This window comes from Dendrobates tinctorius, unplaced genomic scaffold (assembly GCF_039654945.1).
Source record: "Dendrobates tinctorius isolate UK_male_01 unplaced genomic scaffold, ASM3965494v1 ptg000236l, whole genome shotgun sequence".
NCBI classification, from domain to species: Eukaryota; Metazoa; Chordata; class Amphibia; order Anura; family Dendrobatidae; genus Dendrobates; species Dendrobates tinctorius.
In genome coordinates, this window is record NW_027361903.1 from 2,235,321 (window position 1) to 2,255,007 (window position 19,687).

Below are 19,687 nucleotides of genomic sequence, written 5' to 3' on the forward strand. Positions count from 1 at the left end.
TACCTTGCAGCTAGCGCTGAAGTGAGTGGGGTCGCCGCACTTGTGGCAGTCCTTCGGTTGCCCCTGGTAGAAGACCAGGATCCTGTCCCTTCCCAGGAACGCCGAGGAAGGGATGTGGGTGACCGTGCCGCCGGAAACCTTCAGTTTAACCATGAAGGTCCAGCCCCCCGACCAGATGCCGAATTCGTCCCTGTTCTTTTTGGGGACGTCCCGTAACGGGAAAGCCACGTCATAATGTCCACATCGGCAAGTGACTCGTTACAAGTGACCACGGTCACTCGCTTGACGGAATTTTGGCGAGACACCGCTTGCGCAACGAAGTCTCGCCATCCGGGCTCTTCCCGTACCAGCTCATAGTTAGACCAGAAGAGCTCAAGCCCCTCTGGCCGCACAAAGCTGACGTCGAAGAAGCAGGACGCCGAAGGATGTATCAGGGCAAAGATGTCATTCGCCCCGAAGCCCATCTTAAGGAGGAGCTCCACCACCTTGCTCCTAGGTGGACAGCTTCACTGCCCCCCCACCTAAGACGGACCACATTCCTCCTTTGCGGCCCCTGCCCGGCTGTGGGGAGAGACCAAACAGTCCCTCCCTCCCTTTGGTTTTGGAAGGCAGCAAGGCCGTGTCTCTCTATCCAGAAAGACAAGTCCACTGTCCTCCCCTCTACCACTATCGACCTTTCTCCTTTTTTGAGGGCCTCCAGGAAACGGTGGTGCAAAGCGCCGTCCCTGGAGCCCAGAGGCGAGGAGACCCCCCCCCCCCCCCCCAGGACCACCCCGAGGACCACCCCGACCCCCAGCCGCGGCCCCCGCATAACTATGTTGGGGTCTTGCGGCCGGGGGGGCAGACGGGCCAGCCCTCCCACCACCACTCGTGCTTGCACCCTCATTTATCCGCCCACTCACTCTCCCATTCACTCTTTTATTATTGGCATTCACTCCAGCACTTTCAGACCCATTCACACCCGCACTCACTCCCTCATCCATGTCACTCATATCTCCATTCACCTCTGCAAACATCTCTTCAAAAATATCCACGCCACTCTCATACTCACTATCACTCACACAAATGGTGCTTGCATTATTTACAGTATTATTTACAGAAATTACCTTAGCCTTAGTATTTACAATATTGCCACTTTTTTCCCCGCAGTTCTCCCTCCCACCTGCTGGGGGCCCTCTCTGGCTGCCTGATGCTCCTGGTCTGACCTGGACAGTGCTGCTGGCCAGGAGTGCTGCTGCTCCTTTAAGGGCCTCCATGTTAGCCTGCATGTTACTCTGGCTGGGCCTGGGAGCAGCAGCTCCTGGTTTCCCCAGCTCACTTTTTTTCTTTTGTCCAAAGCACCACAGTCGTCCTTTCCCGTCTGTACTCTCTGGGCAGGGACGGCCACTGGCACCGCTCCCTGCCTTGCATCTCCTCTCTCCGCTCCCCCCACTGGCAACCCAGGAAGAGCCGGAGCCCCCGCACCCCCAGATAACAGTAGGTGGGCCGGGGACCCCGACAACTCCCCACCAGTTTCTGGGGGCCGTGCTACATTGCTGGGAAGGGTGGGTGGGACAGAGGGCAGCGGGCCCGCCGTGGCCACGCCCCCCCCGCCGTTCGCAGTCACTCCAGGCCGAGCAGTGACCCCTTGCAAGGCTACGCCCCCCGGGTGATGCGAGCACAGCGGGCGGAGCCGCGACCGCCGAGGCCACGCCCCCCGCCAGCCACAGCCACCACGGGCAGAGCAGCGGCCCCTTGCGAGGCCACGCCCCCGGGTGACGCGGATGTAGCGGGCGGGACTATGGCCGAGGAGGACATGCCCCCCGCATGCCGCCGCCTTTGCAGGCCGGGCAACACTCGGGGAGGCCTCACCCCCCTCACGGACCACCGCCGCCACCCTGTGCCAACCGCTCGACACGGGCAAGGCCGGCCACTCCCCCTCATCACCCAATGGCGGCGGAGCCCCCTGCACGGACCTCTTTTTGGGTCGACGTGCCGGAGACCCCGCTCTCACCACGGGCGCCGGTAGGGGAGCTACCAGCACCTTGCACCGCTTGAGCTGCGATTTATTTGCTGGATCGCCCTTTCTTGGCTTCTGGACCCCCACCAGCGATCCAGACCTAACGGATCCGTACGTGGGGGGGTCCAGGAGCCCCAGCACTCGCCGCCGGAGGTGCGGCCCTGGCTGTACCAACTTTACCTGGTGCCAGGCCAGCCCCCCCTGCCACCGAGTGCTGAGCCCGGACACCACCACCACAACCAGCACCGACCTCCATGTCGCTGCCCTGGTCTGAACTGTCACCAGATGCGACAGTCAGGTCACAACAGTCATCTCTCTCCCCGCTCCCTCGCTGCGGACCCACCACAGGGCCCGAGCCGGGGTGGGTAGCGGGTTCCACACAGCGGGACAGAGGGGCCCCGGGAAGAGGAGCAAAAACCAGTTGTTCCTCCACGCCTTCAGAGGCCTTTCGCCTGCGCCTCCTGTTTCTCCTCTTCCCGGTTGCATCATCCTCTGGGCAGACTTCATACCCAAACAACAGCGTGCCAAACCGTGCTGGGGATTCCATCTGCCGTACTTGTTTAAGGATGAGGCAGCCCCCCTCAGAACTACTCCCGCTTTCCTCCGCGTTACTGGAGTCTAGCGGGAGGGCCACCTGCTCGGGGGCTAACCCACTGTATGTTACCTGGCTCACGCTGGTGTCCGCCAGGTCTTCAGGTGGAGGTGGTCCGGGTGTGGTGTGGGCACCATCTTGATCTTCCTCCTCCTCGCTTTCCTCCACCTGGATGGGGACTCCTGACCCCCCCCCCCCCCAGAAGACCCACCGGCCATGGCCCTGAACCGGTCCTCGTTGTGCAGCTTCTCCTGGAAGGGGCCACTGCCGGCCATGATGGAACTTCGCCGGTCCTCCAGGGCCCGAATCTCCCCTTTCAGCCGCTTGACTGTGGAGGCGAACTCCGCTCTCTTTGAGGCAGGGAGCCTGTTTTTACTGATGACCCGGGCTCCCTCAAACTCCCCCCGGAGTCTCCTGAGCTGCTTGCCGGCCTCCTCGTATTCGGAGAGGTGGGCATGGATGCGGGAGGCGTAGGTGGTAGCCGGCTCTCCCGCAACCTTGGAGCCTCAGATGTTAAGGGGGGGCCCCGCCTCACCTCTGCCGGCTGCTGCACCTCCGGGGGAAGGGCCTGCCACAGCCTTCACTTCAGGGGTCCCGGACCCTGGAGCCTTGCGGCCCCCTGGGGTCCGCTTTTTCCCCCGTCCCTGGGTCTGGCTGGCTGTGCCTTGGGCCTCCTGATGGTGGATGAGGCCCCCCACCCCCAGCTGGCTTGCCGGGGGATGGGAGCCAGGGGCACAGTCCCGGCGCTCAGTCCCAGGGAGAGTCCTCTTTCCCGGGAAGGGGGCAGATGGAAAATCCTTGCAGGAAAAAAAATCTCCCTTCCCAGGAGCTTAGCAAAACCCCAGCCTGCAGACGCTCAGCTGCGACGCTCCTCCTCTTCCTGGGCGTGTACAGAGCTGCACTCAGTATGCTGCTGGTGCAGTCACTGTGTACAGACATTACATTACTGATCCTGAGTTACATCCTGTATTATACCCCAGAGCTGCACTCACTATTCTGCTGGTGCAGTCACTGTGTACATACATTACATTACTGATCCTGAGTTACATCCTGTATTATACCCCAGAGCTGCACTCACTATTCTGCTGGTGCAGTCACTGTGTACATACATTACATTACTGATCCTGATTTGCATCCTGTATTATACCCCATAGCTGCACTCACTATTCTGCTGGTGCAGTCACTGTGTACATACATTACATTACTGATCCTGAGTTACATCCTGTATTATACCCCAGAGCTGCACTCACTATTCTGCTGGTGCAGTCACTGTGTACATACATTACATTACTGATCCTGAGTTACATCCTGTATTATACCCCAGAGCTGCACTCACTATTCTGCTGGTGCAGTCACTGTGTACATACATTACTGATCCTGAGTTACATCCTGTATTATACTCCAGAGCTGCACTCACTATTCTGCTGGTGCAGTCACTGTGTACATACATTACTGATCCTGAGTTACATCCTGTATTATACCCCAGAGCTGCACTCACTATTCTGCTGGTGCAGTCACTGTGTACATACATTACATTACTGATCCTGAGTTACATCCTATATTATACCCCAGAGCTGCACTCACTATTCTGCTGGTGCAGTCACTGTGTACATACATTACATTACTGATCCTGAGTTACATCCTGTATTATACTCCAGAGCTGCACTCACTATTCTGCTGGTGCAGTCACTGTGTACATACATTACTGATCCTGAGTTACATCCTGTATTATACCCCAGAGCTGCACTCACTATTCTGCTGGTGCAGTCACTGTGTACATACATTACATTACTGATCCTGAGTTACATCCTATATTATACCCCAGAGCTGCACTCACTATTCTGCTGGTGCAGTCACTGTGTACATACATTACATTACTGATCCTGAGTTACATCCTGTAGCTCTTTTTTTATTATAAAAGTATCAAAAACACATAACAGACTACATAATACAAAACACAATACATAGCAGACAAACAATGCTCCCGACATAAATATTTGCGCAAAACTCGCAATTTTACCTGATCCCCCAGGCTTTCCAGCCTAGAGGGCCCCAGCAGAATCCCTCCACCCCTATACAACTTAAAATAAAGAAACCCCGATATAACACATTCCTCCCCTACGCACACCCTTTCACACTCCATTCGCACTCTGTACCCATACCTATATACAAGTAATAAAGAAAAAAGAACCATATTCCGGCCCTTCTGCCTTAAAAAAAAAAAACATAGTCACATCTATCTCTTGGCAACAACAGTTTATGCTCCAAGAGGAAAACCCTAACCCGGCTCCACCCAAAACCTATGCTATTTACCACGTGGTCCATTCTTCTTTTCCTTTCCACGATTTGTCCATCCACTGTCTCTTCGGATAAAGGTCCTCTTTTCCCATTCTCACCCCCCTCCCAACCTCACTACACCCTCCCATGCACTCCTAATTAAAACAAAAGAAAATATGTACATATGCATAATACGCAAAAATAATACAAATATACAATATATATTATCTACATATACACCACATAACATTATTACCATATTTGTTTTGGCTTGCCACCACACGCTTTCCTTTGCAGACCCAAGATCAGTGCCTGCAAGCCCAATATCCATTTTGCCTTTATCTCAAAACAAAAATCTAGGTGTGCCATGCAGTAGCTCACCACCAGGAAATGGGAGTAAAAAAGGCCCCGTCCCTCACTAACTCATTCACCCTGTCCCTTAAAACTAAAACTGTCCCTACTCTCTTAACCCCTTCCCGACCTGTGACACAGCGTATGCGTCATGAAAGTCGGTGCCAATCCGACCTATGACGCATACCCTGTGTCATGAATTCAAAGCCCCCCTGCGGGTCGGGTGACCGGGGTCAATGAAAGGTCACCTGACCCGCAGATACAGGGGGCTTTGTAATTCACCACAGGGGGCGTGGCTTCGCCCCCACGTGGCTACGATCGCTCTGATTGGCTGTTAAAAGTGAAACAGCCAATCAGAGCGATAGTAATATTTCATCAATGAAAATTGATGAAATATTACAATCCAGCCATGGCCGATGCTGCAGTAACTGCAGTGTTATAACTTCCTAACAAAAAAATATTTTGCTTCCAAAATTGTGCTGATGTAAAGTAGACATGTGGGAAATGTTATTTAGTAACTATTTTGTGTCACATAACTCTCTAGTTTAACAGAATAAAAATTCAAAATTTGAAAATTGCGAAACTTTCAAAATTTTCACCAAATTTCTGATTTTTTTCACAAATAAACGCAAAAATTATCGACCTAAATTTACCACTAACATGAAGCCCAATATGTCACGAAAAAACAATCTCAGAATCGCTAGGATGCGTTGAAGCGTTCCAGAGTTATTACCTCATAAAGGGACACTGGTGAGAATTGCAAAAAATGGCCAGGTCATTAAGGTCAAAATAGGCTGGGTCATGAAGGGGTTAACATAACTAACTCTCTATCTGTCCCTCAGTGCCTGTCCCTCCCTGTCCTTATCTGCCCCTACTTCTGTCCCTAACACACCCAGTGAAACTTAAGCTATCCCTACCCTCATTCACACGGAGCTAGCTCTCCCTTGAATGCGTTTTTAAAAGGAGAGGCCTCTCCAAAGCCAAGAGGCCTTCCTCACACCCAACCTTTCGAACTCCAAAGAACGGACCTTCACCAGGTCACCCAAGATGTTTCCTACCACCTCATCCCTTGGGAGGGTTTTTTTCTGCGTCGAAACTAGGCACCGTGCATTCCAAGTGTAGAACCTAACCACTACACTGACTAGGAATAAAGTGCACGGGTCCCGGCCACCCAGGGATCTGAACGCTCCATAGGCCCACTCAGCGTAGGAGAGGGACGCCAGCCGCGGCCAACGTATGGAAGCACCCACCCTGTTGTACACCTCTGCATTAAAGGGACACTGAAGCAGGAAGTGCTCCATGCTTTCCAGCACGTCGCCACACTCCTCACGGGGACAACCCCGATCATCGGATTTCCTGCACTTCAAGTTATCCTTTACATACAGCCTCCCGTGGAAGCAAAGCCAGGTCAAGTCCCAAAACTTCATGGGGATCCGCTTAGAATTTAAAAGCCCCAGCCCGACCTCCAGATCCCGGCCTGGGCAATCCTTAAGGGCCAGGGGCTTCTGGAAATGGGTCAACAGGACCCTCCTGTCAAGGCATTGCCTCGACATGGTCCTGACTTCCCACATTCCCAGACCCCACCGGCGGATCACCTTTAGAACCGGGGTAGCGTAAGCCGGGAGATGCCCATGAGGTGTGCGTAGGTCCTTCACATGCCCTCCTGTCTCCCATTCCTGGAAGAAAGGCCAAAGCCAACCCTTGCAGGAGACTACCCACAGAGGAGCCCTCTCTAGCCATAGGTTGGAGATGTTAGTCTTAAGAAAGGTGTTTACTAGAAACACCACCGGGTTGACCATACCCAACCCGCCTAGTCTCCTCGTACGGTGTGTAACCTCCCTCTTGATTAGGTTAAGCCTATTCCCCCATAACAATTGGAAGAACAGGCTATAGACCCGTGTCCAGAGAGGTTCCGGCAAGATGCACACACTGCCCAGGTATATTAATAAAGGTAGCAGAAAGCCTTTAGCCAGGGCAACCCTTTCCCTCAGGGTTAAAGACCAACCCTTCCATTGGTCCACCTTTTGGGCGGCGATCTTAAGTCTGCCCTCCCAATTTTGCTGGGGGTAATCCCCGGGGCCAAATTCGATGCCTAGAATTTTGGCGGTGGCCTGGGGCCCTGGAAGGGTGTCCGGGAGATCAAACCTGGGATCTCCCCCTCCCAGCCAGAGACTTTCACACTTATCCCGGTTGATCATGGACCCGGATGCCTCCGAGTAGCGCACTACATCCGACATGACACGAAAAGGGAAACATCATCGGCGTACGCCACCACCCTCAGAGAGGACCCAGAGCCCGCCTGGTCCATCCCGACTCCCGCCAACGGTCCACGATCTACCCTCCTTAGGATGGGATCGATCGCGAACACTAAAAGTACTGCGACCTGGAACAGAGCAATGCTGGGCCCCTGAAAGGAGCCGGGGTGCAAACTTCACCAGCCGATTAAACAGCACCTTGGCCAGAACCTTCCGGTCCGTATCGAGAAGCGCTATGGGACGCCAATTCTTGATACGGGACGGATCCTTACCCTTTGACAGAATAATGAGAGCTGACTTCCTCATTGAGTCTGGAAGAGTGCCCGAGGAGAGACACTCATTAAATACCCCTGTCAAGAGGGGGACCAAGGAGTCCCTAAAAGTCTTATAGAACTCGGATGTTAAGCCATCCGGACCTGGCGATTTCTTGGGCCGAAGCCCATCAATGGCCAGTCTCACTTCCTCTTCCCTGATTTCTTCTGCCAAAACACCAAGAGAGGGATCACCCCCTGGCTCAGGGACGGTTTCAGCCAGGAAAGCCGACATCCCGTCCCGATCCAGATCTTTCTTCTCCAAGAGGTGTGAGTAGAAGGATCTGACCACCTCCAGGATCCATGATTTGGATCTGTTCAGGGACCTCGTACTGTCGATCAGTCCTGTTACCATCTTACAATTCACTGACATCTTACAGTTTCTGTAAGGGTCGGGCGAGCGGTACTTCCCGAAGTCCCTCTCAAAAACCAAAGATGTGTGTCTATCATACTGACACCTCTTGAGTAAAGATTTCACTCTGGAGATTTCCTCACGGTCACCTCCAGTCGAGACAAGCTGCTCGAGTTTCCTCCCCAGGGCCTGGTACAAGCGGTGCCTGTTCAGACTCCTGAGGCTCGAGAGCTGACGGAAGAACCCCGCCACCCGCTTTTTGAAGATCTCCCACCACTCTGACTTACTACTACAGAGATCCAACAGCGGTACCTGGCTCTGAAGAAAATCCTCGAAGGATTGTCTCACCTCCGCTTCTTCCAGCAGGGACGAATTGAGCTTCCACAGCCCTCTTCCCATCCGAGGAGTCTCTGCAACATTCAGAGAAAAGAAAATTAGACAGTGATCGGAGAACTCCACCTCAACGGCGGACACAGCAGAAAAGATGGCGTCCTCCTATGGTAGGTGAAACCCCCATGACCTGGGGTGTGCCGGATGTGGACATCCACCAGGCAAGCTTCACTGGCTATGCTATTCAACGCGACGCTATCATAAGCCAGGCGATCTCCGGGACCCCCCCGGTCATGGGACCTCGTAATGGTGTTGAAGTCCCCACCGAAGACCACCTGCCGGCTCGTAAAAAGAAAGGGCTTGATCCTCAGGAAGAGACATTTGCGGTCCCACTTGTACTGCGGGCCGTAGATGTTGATGAGCCGGAGCTCTTGTCCCCTCATGAAGACATCTAGGATCAGGCACCTCCCCATTTCCAACTCAGTAACCCGTCGGCATTCAACAGCTGCAGTCTTAAAAAGGACTGCCACCCCGCTATACGGCTCGGCCGCAAGAGACCAGTATGAGGGCCCGCACCTCCACTCCCTCCGTGCTTTATAGATGGCCCCCATGTCTGTTAGTCTGGTCTCTTGCAAGAATAAAATTTCTGCCTCAATCCGGGAGAAAAAATCAAAGGCCGTGAAGTGAGCCGCATCTGACTTTATGCTGGCAACATTAATAGATGCCAGCGTCAACGGGACGAGTTCCGCCATCATGGGTGATCAAGTTGGATGGCCAACTTCTTACCACTGCTATCACCTCCACCTGGGGAGGGATCGGACACCTTCCTTTTCAGGGAAGCTCCCGTTGTGTCCTCGCCCCCGGGTTCCAGGTCTGTCCCCCCCCCAGGAGGAACACTGCCCCCTGAGGGACGGACCCCACCATCCCCCGAAGGACCCTCCGGTGGTACCCCCGGCCCAGCATCCTCGTCTTGCGGCCCATCATCCGAGTCTCCGAGGACTCTGAACCGGTTGGAGAGATCAATCAGAGGGGGGTCAGCGGGCCCTTCCGTGCGCACCCTGGTGGTCGGGGGCGGGGGAGATTTTGAAGGCTTGCCAGCCTTCTTCCCCCCCCGATTTGTTATGATTGGCACGTTTGCTTTTGCCACCCGCTGCTGTAGGCTGCTCCTGGACCTCCTCATCAACACTTTCATACTGTTAGGACCCGTCCGAGTCAGCCGCTTTATCCTCCCTCTCCATCCTCCTGATCTCCTCTCTCACCACACTCTCCCTCAGGACCTCAGAGGCTTTTGCCACGGGCCTGGAGGGAGGAGCAGGCATCGACCCGGTTGCCCGAGACTTCACCTGCCCCCCACCCCCATGGCGTTTTTCTTGCCTCCGCACATACGCTGGGCCCCTCACCTTGGCATTGCCCTTCCTCACCGGTCCCTCAGCCCCTTCCCCTCTGCCACCACCTGCCACAGCTGCAGGAGCGCCGCCAGAGGTTTCTCCCTCACGGACTCCTCCTGCCGGGCCTGCAGCGGCATTAGAAAAGGAGCGAGGGCAGCGGCTGAGAGGGTGACCTAGGTCACCACACAAGTGACACCGAATGTCTTTACACGAGGCGGCCAGATGACCTACCCCACCACACAAGGCACATTTCTGTACCTTGCAGCTAGCGCTGAAGTGAGTGGGGTCGCCGCACTTGTGGCAGACCTTCGGTTGCCCCTGGTAGAAGACCAGGATCCTGTCCCTTCCCAGGAACGCCGAGGAAGGGATGTGGGTGACCGTGCCGCCGGAAACCTTCAGTTTAACCATGAAGGTCCAGCCCCCCGACCAGATGCCGAATTCGTCCCTGTTCTTTTTGGGGACCTCGGTGACTTCCCCGTAACGGGAAAGCCACGTCATAATGTCCACTCCGGCAAGTGACTCGTTACAAGTGACCACGGTCACTCGCTTGACGGAATTTTGGCGAGACACCGCTTGCGCAGCGAAGTCTCGCCATCCGGGCTGTTCCCGCACCAGCTCATAGTTAGACCAGAAGAGCTCAAGCCCCTCTGGCCGCACAAAGCTGACGTCGAAGAAGCGGGACGCCGAAGGATGTATCAGGGCAAAGATGTCATTCGCCCCGAAGCCCATCTTAAGGAGGAGCTCCACCACCTTGCTCCTAGGTGGACAGCTTCACTGCCCCCCCACCTAAGACGGACCACATTCCTCCTTTGCGGCCCCTGCCCGGCTGTGGGGAGAGACCAAACAGTCCCTCCCTCCCTTTGGTTTTGGAAGGCAGCAAGGCCGTGTCTCTCTATCCAGAAAGACAAGTCCACTGTCCTCCCCTCTACCACTATCGACCTTTCTCCTTTTTTGAGGGCCTCCAGGAAACGGTGGTGCAAAGCGCCGTCCCTGGAGCCCGGAGGCGAGGAGACCCCCCCCGCCGCGGCCCCCGCATAACTATGTTGGGGTCTTGCGGCCGGGGGGGCAACGGCCCAGCCCTCCCACCACCACTCATGCTTGCACCCTCATTTATCCGCCCACTCACTCTCCCTTTCACTCTTTTATTATTGGCATTCCCTCCAGCACTTTCAGACTCATTCACACCCGCACTCACTCCCTCATCCATGTCACTCATATCTCCATTCACCTCTGCAAACATCTCTTCAAAAATATCCACGCCGCTCTCATACTCACTATCACGCACACAAATGGTGCTTGCATTATTTACTGTATTAGTTTTTTCCCCGCAGTTCTCCCTCCCTCCTGCTGGGGGCCCTCTCTGGCTGCCCGGTGCTCCTGGTCTGGCCTGGACAGTGCTGCTGCTCCTTTAAGGGCCTCCATGTTAGCCTGCATGTTACTCTGGCTGGGACTGGGAGCAGCAGCTCCTGGTTTCCCCAGCTCACTTTTTTTTCTTTTGTCCAAAGCACCACAGTCGTCCTTTCCCGTCTGTACTCTCTGGGCAGGGACGGCCACTGGCACCGCTCCCTGCGCTGCCCTGCTCTTCCTCCTCCTCGCTCTCCTCCACCTGGATGGGGCCTCCTGACCCTCCAGGAGACCCACCGGCCATGGCCCTGAACCGGTCCTCGTTTTGAAGCTTTTCCTGGAAGGGGCCGCTGCCGGCCATGATGGTACTTCGCCGGTCCTCCAGGGCCCGAATCTCCCCTTTCAGCCGCTTGACTGTGGCGGTGACCTCCGCTCTCTTTGAGGCAGGGAGCCTGTTTTTACTGATGACCCGGGCTCCCTCCAACTCCCCCCGGAGTCTCCTGAGCTGCTTGCCGGCCTCCTCGTACTCGGAGAGGTGGGCATGAATGCGGGAGGCGTAGGTGGTAGCTTGCTCTTCCGCAACCTTGGAGCCTCAGATGTTAAGGGGGGGCCCCGCCTCACCTCTGCCGGCTGCTGCACCTCCGGGGGAATGGCCCGCCACAGCCTTCACTTCAGGGGTCCCGGACCCTGGAGCCTTGCGGCCCCCTGGTGTCCGCTTTTTCCCCATCCCTGGGACTGGCTGGCTGTGCCTTGGGCCTCCTGGTGGTGGATGAGGCCCCCCACCCCCAGCTGGCTTGCCGGGGGGTGGGAGCCAGGGGCACAGCCCCGGCGCTCAGTCCCAGGGAGAGTCCTCTTTCCTGGGAAGGGGGCAGATGGAAAGTCCTTGCAAGAAAAACCTCCCTTCCCAGGAGCTTCGCAAAAGCCTAGCCTGCAGAGCTCAGCCCAGACGCTCCTCCTCTTCCAGGGTGTGTCCAGAGCTGCACTCACTATTCTGCTGGTGCAGTCTCTGTGTATAGACATTACATTACTGATCCTGAGTTACATTCTGTATTATACCCCAGAGCTGCACTCTCACTATTCTGCCTGTTCTAGGAATTGCCGTCTGTATCGCGGGCTCAGGTGAGTCACTGTATATAGGACAGTTGCCCCCTATATTAGTGGATTGGAGCTCTGCTGTCTTGGTTGTGTTTTTTTCTGCCTTGTTTTGAGTAGCTACCAGTTGAATTGTGATTGCAGCTCTGAGTATCCCGGCTGTGAGGTGCTGAGGTGATTGGCGCGGTGCGATTATCTCTTTGCCCATGACCTCACAACTGGGAGGTCACAGTTAGTCCCTCTGTGCGTCCTGGGCAGAAGAGCTTGCAGTCTCGTGTGTAAACTCCCCAGGAAGGGAGCTCTCAGCATAACATTTAGGAGGGCACCAGGCAGATGGATGGATGCGGTATATACTGTACCCGGGCCCGTAGATGGAGGCTCAGGTCAGTGTCAGGCAGTCTTGGTGGTTGCTGGTACTTGTGGTTCATCACCAGCTGAGAGGCATTCAGTCCCAGTCCGGCCCAGCCAGTCCTATGCCATTGATTCCGGCCGGGGATTGGAGCAGTGCTGGTGTCTTATGATGGCTCCATCCCCGTAATCAGTGCCAACCCATCATCCATCACTCTATTCTGTTACCAGGAGTAAGTAATGTTTCTGGGTTATAAAACCCAACTGCACTTAACCCCTTCAGAGCTGCAGCTCAGTCATCTGGAAGGAGAATGGATTTTGTGAGTGTGGAGATAATGCGCGGCCCATTGCTTCCAAGTGTCTGCTCTGTTCATGGAGAAAATCAATGGTATTGAATAATCCGGGCCTGAAGAGAGCGTAACATCGTTCATTAGACACCTCCACCACTGCCCCAGAGACAGCAGGAGCGGACTGTCTCCAGCGAGTGTGAGAACTCCAGAAGCACTAATGACGAGACACCCGGGACCACCAGAGGGCCCCCACAATATAAAGGGGTGCAGATCCTCATCAAACTGCAGGCCTATGTAACACCACAGATAACACGGTGATAACTCTTTGAGTACAGATAATGTAGTAGATGTTACCTGCAGTCCTATGTAACACCCTATATTACACAGTGATAACTCTGTGAGTACAGAAAATGCAGTAGAGGTCACCTGCAGTCCTATGTAACACCCAGAGGCGTATCTAGGCTTTCTAGCACCCGGGGCAAGAATTCGGTTCGGCGCCCCCCCCCTCCAAATCCCCCCACACATTAACCCAATCCCCACTCATCAACCCCCATCACCACTCAAAATCCCCCCACACATTAATCCCCATCCCCTCTACAAATCCCCCCCATCTCCCATCTTCGGTGGTTCTTCAGCTCCACAGTGGAGCACACTTACCACCAGGGTTCTCTCTGGGCGCCGGGGAGTGACGTCAGCAGCGTGATCACATGACCTGATCACGCTGCTAACGTCGCTCTGACCCGGCGGTCAGAGCTGCAATTTCACTGGCAATTGCTCCGTGGGAGCCGGCACGCGCTCCTTCTCTGCGACGGCTGTCAGCTTGACAGCTGACACAGAGAACCTCCGACTCCCAGGCCAGGGGGGGCGGAAGAACGCAGCCACCAGGGAGGACACTGCGGACCGCTGCATTAGGCGGCCCAACTGCGCCCCCCCTGCTGGCTGCGCCCGGGGCAACTGCCCCGGCTGCCCCCCCTAGATACGCCACTGGTAACACCCCAGATAACAGTGATGACTCTCTGAGTACAGATAATGTAGTAGATGTTACCTGCAGTCCTATGTAACGCCACAGAAAACACAGTGATGACTGTGAGTACTGATAATGCAGTAGAGGTCACCTGCAGTCCTATGTAACCTCACATGTAACACAGTGATGACTATCACTAGCAGTGGGCAGAGGTGCTCGCGCCATATTTGTCGAGAGAACCTTAAAAGGCGTATTATGACTTATCCCTCCAGGATGCCAAAGAATACGCCAGATTAAAGACAAGAATCTCTTCACGCCTGGGCGTATCGATGTCCGCCGCTGGGCATATGCTGGCGCTAAACCCCCTCACTCCCAAATGTTTGATTTGTTGCACCTAGTCCAAAAGTGGTTGTAGCCACAGACCTCCACCCCTGCCCAGATGGTCGAGCGTGTAGTGACGGACAGGTTTGTCCTCTTCCTTCCTAGGCAAATACAGACCTGGGTTGCCCAACGCGACCCTCGGAATGCGGATGACATGTTTAGGCTGGTGGAGAGATATCAGGTTGTTGAGAAATCACTCGGGAAACCAAACATCGCCACTTCCCCATAATGGAATAACCAATGGTGGGCAGGCTCCTCACGGAGGGTGGCTAGAACCACAAATGGGGGTCATCCCGATCTCGCTGAGAGGTCCTCTAAGGCTCATAAGGATATGGTCTGTTGGCGGTGTCACAATCCTGGACACGTAGACGCCCAGTGTCATATGTCCCCTCAACCAATGGACTGCAGCCTAGGCAGGCGTTGCTCCTGTTATGCCTACCCAGCTTGCAGTGTTGGCCATGTCCGTCAATGGGGTACTGGTTCTTGGACTTTTGGACTCTGGAAGTCCAGTGACCCTAAACAATGCTACACTTCCCCACCAGTTAATCCCTAATATGTTTGTGGGCGTCTCTTGCATACAAGGCGAAGCCAAGGACTACCCTGTAGCCAGAGTGACCATGGGAACTGACTGTGGTACTAAGTCCCATTAGGTTGGGGTAGTAAAAAACTTAATACATCCGGTCATACTGGGGTGGAATTTTTTTCACTATTTTGGAACTCGTGGCAGAAAGGGGCTGTACAGAGTGTCCCGGACAAAATCCAGGTCCTTCTGGAAGAGGCTCCCTCCAAAGTAAAGATGAAGGAGTTCCCCCTATGTGTCCTCGCTGGAGAGGAGGACGAGGCGGTGACAGAGGAGCCTCTTCCCTCAGTTAGAAGTGCCCGAAGAGAACTTTGGGACTGCTCAACTTAGAGATCTTACATTAAAGGAGGCAAATGTTAACCGTATGTAATTGGGTTGCTCAAGAGCTGGGGGCTGACACCAGGTTCCCTCACTTTGCAGTCAATGGTGATTTGTTGTATTGGGTGTCCAAACTGAGGGGAAGTGAGATAGTGAAGCAGCCGTTAGTTCTGGGACCCTAACCACGGAGGGTTTTAGACATGGCCCGTTTGCATGTTTTGGAGGGATATCTGGGGTGGAGAAAACTCGGGAGAAAGTAATGTGGAGGTTTTATTGGCTAGGATGTTACCGGGAGATCCTAAATTATTGTAGGTCCTGCCCCATCTATCAGATAACCGCTCCTAATTCTCACTTCAGAAGCCCATTAGTCCCATTGCCCATGATAGAGGTCCCCTTTGAGAGGACTGCCATGGATCTAGTAGGTCCCCTAGTTAAATCTGCACAGGGCCATCAGTACATTCTAGTGGTCATGGACTATGCGACCAGGTACCCTGTAGCGTTGCCACCAAGGAATTTTTTTGGCTAAGAGTATCGCCCGGGAGCCTGTCCATATCTTTTCTGGGACGAGCCAACCAAAGAAAGTTTGGACGGACCAGGGAGCCCCCTTTTATGAGCAAAGTGTTGAGGGAGCTGTGTAAAGTCCTCCAGATTTCCCAGCTGAGAACCTCAGTTTACCATCCACAGACTGATGACCTGGTGGAACGCTTCCATAAAACCTTGATGTACATGCTCAAGAAGGTTATTGAGAAGTATGGTCAAGACTGGGACTATCTCCATCCATTTCTACTCTTTACCATCAGAGAAGTCGCTCCTGTACGATCGATATCCGTGAGTGCTCCTGGACATTGCCAAGGAAACCTGGGAAGCCGAGGTCACGCCACACCAGAGCATCATTGAGCATGTCGCCCAGTTGCAGGAGAGGATGGCACACGTGATGCCTATCATGAAGGAACATCTTCTCCATGAACAGAAGGCACAGGCAAGGGTATACATCCGATCAGCAAGGCTGAAGCAGTTCCAGCCCGGGGACTGTGTGCTAGTAATTATCCCCACGGTGGAGAGCAAGTTCCTAGCCAAGTGGCAAGGCCCATACCAGGTGGTGGGAAAAACTGAGTAAGGTAAATTACAAGGTACACCAAAAGGGTCACAGGAAGCTGCACCAAATGTGCAGGTGCATCTCACAAAATTGGAGAAAGTATGTGCCCCCCACATCCACCTCCGGAGGCTTCTCTGTCCTCATCTACATCCATAGACATTAATATGGAGAAAGTATGTGCCCCCCACATCCACCTGCGTGGGCTTCTCTGTCCTCATGTACATCTGTAGACATTAATACAGAGACGCCTCATTATCATCACAGGCAAGATTAAAATGACACATGTATATAGATGGCTCGGGGTCCACGCTTCACAACAGATGTCTTAGAGCAGGACCACCACACCCTCACATAGTTATGACCATGTGATATTTCAGTTTTTCTTTTTTTACATTTTTCAGATGGGGTGCAGAGTGTACATTAATGAGAAAAAAATGAACTTTTTTGAATTTGCCAAATGGCTGCAATGAAACTAAGTGTGAAAACTTTAAAGGGGTCTGAACACTTTCCGTACCCACTGTATAATGCTGCTATTTTCTGATACATTGTCACTGTATAACTAATATCTGCACATATCATGCTGCTATCCTTCCAATACTTTGCGTCACTTGTTAACTGATAGCCACATAATGTTCATTTTTCCTCTGTTTCCTGTAGGTAATGAGCTTCTGGAGGATTCACCCTACGAGCCCGTTAATAACCGACTTGCCGACATCTTTAAAATGGATTCTAGTTTATCAGGTAAGAAGTGGCAGAGCTGACTGTGTGGCAGAACCGTCTACTGGAGAGACTCTCATCTGCTTCAGTAACGCATGTTACATCTGATCTCATCTGTGGAGGCAAAATTGATAGCTGCGGGTTGCAACACTCAGCTGTCATCTTTAGCTAGGCTAGTTATCGATAAGAGAGGGGTACCCACGCCGTTTTTTAAAATTATTTCAAAAAATGATGTGGGGTCACCCTCAATTTTGACAACCAGCCAAGCTAAAGCAGACAACTGGTTGCTGGTATTCTCAGGCTGGACATTGCCCCCCTCCTCCAGCATAAAAATAGCAGCCCATAGCCCCCCCAGAAAAGGCACTTTTTTCCAGCTCTTCCCATTTGCCCTGTGGCAGTGACAAGTGGGGTAATATCTGTGGGGTTGATGTCACCTTTGTATTGTCTGGTTACATCAAGCCCACGGCTTAGTAATGGAGAGGTGTCTATAAGAAACACATTAATTACTAATCCTATAGTTATATTATAAATAAAGACACAGCCAGAATAAAGTCCTTTATTTGAAATAAAGAACCCAACCTTTTCCATTTTTATTTAAAAATATTGTATAGCTATACCCGCCTAACACCCATTCCACTGAAGCCATGGTCTCCTGTAATAAAACTAAAATAAAAAACAACAATATCCCTCACCTGTCCGTCGTTTTGTCCCATGTCGTAATCCATGTCCGTGGATAAACAGTTTCAACCTGGACGGTGCCAGGCTAAGAACCACTAAGGATGGAGTTGCTGCGAGCGCAGCATCAATGAGCAGTGGTGACCTTATCAAGGTTACCACATCTCACTGAGGCTGTGTTCCTAGCCAGGCCCCTGAGCTGCGGTGACCTCGTTGAGATCACCGCTAGCACAGTGAGGAAAAGTCTTACGGTGCAGCGCTAGGCTCAGAGAGTTCACAGGGAGAAATACCGTGACCGGTGGTAGTGATTTTACCATCGATCAGAAGCACCGTTTGTCGCGCTGTCATGCACATAACAGCGTGTCAAACACTGGATGTTTGAGTCCCCCCCATTCAAGTGAATGGGGTCCGGGACCAGGTACTGTTCTGGTTCCCGAACCCAAACTTTTTTTTAACTGTTCAGCGAACCCACCGGACCCAAACATCCAGGGGTCTGCTGCCCATCTCTAGTCAGGAATCGTCCGCCTCTGGGCAACGGTTGGGAATCTTCCTCTCTCGGTGCACTTGGCCAGGAATTGTTCTCCCTCTGTGCAGAGATCTAGAGTCTTCCCCCACGGGTTATGTGTCTGCTGCCGTCACTTTAGTAATTGTAAATCATCCGCTCTTGGTGCACTAGCTGAGAATCTGCTGCACTCCGTGTAGTATCTATTTGTGTCCTGGAATGTTTGTAGCTCATCCTTTACTTTCCCATCCAGCACTTTTGTCAGTGTGGTGACCATACAGCCAGGAATAGAGTCATCTTAAAGGGTTATTCCTCAAATCTTAATGTGGTCTTATAAAGTACACTTACGTACTTTTAAATCTGAGACATTTTGCACATGTCCCCTAAGGATGCCCTTCCAGGCTCTATTTACACCTCAGTTGGCATTGATATCATCCTGTAGTTTGGGGCCCTACTGCGCTATGGGCTGTATAAAGGGTACTGAGAGGAGGGATATACTGTAGGATGAGCTATATGAAGGTGACAGAAAGGAGAGATGTGCTGTGGGCTGTATACAGGGGACTGAGAGGAGAGATATACTGCAGGATGGGCTGTATACAGGTGACAGAAAGGAGAGATATACCACAGGATGAGCTATATAAAGGTGACCGAAAAGAGAAACATACTGCGCTATGGGCTGTATAAAGGGTACTGAGAGGAGGGATATTCTGTAGGATGAGCTATATGAAGGTGACAGAAAGGAGAGATATACTGTGCTGTCGGCTGTATACAGGAGACTGAGAGGACAGATATACTGCAGGATGGGCTGTGTACAGGTGACAGAAAGGAGAGATATACCACAGGATGAGCTATATAAAGGTGACCGAAAAGAGAGACATACTGCGCTATGGGCTGTATAAAGGGTACTGAGAGGAGGGATATACTGTAGGATGAGCTATATGAAGGTGACAGAAAGGAGAGATGTGCTGTGGGCTGTATACAGGGGACTGAGAGGAGAGATATACTGCAGGATGGGCTGTGTACAGGTGACAGAAAGGAGAGATATACCACAGGATGAGCTATATAAAGGTGACCGAAAAGAGAGACATACTGCGCTATGGGCTGTATAAAGGGTACTGAGAGGAGGGATATTCTGTAGGATGAGCTATATGAAGGTGACAGAAAGGAGAGATGTGCTGTGGGCTGTATACAGGGGACTGAGAGGAGAGATATACTGCAGGATGGGCTGTATACAGGTGACAGAAAGGAGAGATATACCACAGGATGAGCTATATAAAGGTGACCGAAAAGAGAGACATACTGCGCTATGGGCTGTATAAAGGGTACTGAGAGGAGGGATATACTGTAGGATGAGCTATATGAAGGTGACAGAAAGGAGAGATATAGATTGCGCTATGGGCTGTATAAAGAGGCCTGAGAGGAGGGAAATACAGTAAGATAGGCTGTATAAATAGGTGACAGAGAGGAGAGATATACTGCAGGATCAAACAGGACAGTTCTGCTTTGGGGGAGATGTCCCACTGTC

General features: G+C 52.9%; 1 protein-coding gene across 3 annotated transcripts in view; it reads left to right on the plus strand.

The window, feature by feature from the left end:
- Nucleotides 1–19,687, plus strand: part of GFRA1 (GDNF family receptor alpha 1) — a 251,851-nt gene that overhangs the window by 59,176 nt on the left and 172,988 nt on the right. For all 3 annotated transcript variants that reach the window (XM_073556582.1, XM_073556581.1, XM_073556583.1), the window contains one exon: nucleotides 16,926–17,009. In XM_073556582.1, the coding sequence (XP_073412683.1) occupies nucleotides 16,926–17,009 (84 nt within the window). The remainder of the gene's footprint in view (nucleotides 1–16,925; nucleotides 17,010–19,687) is intronic.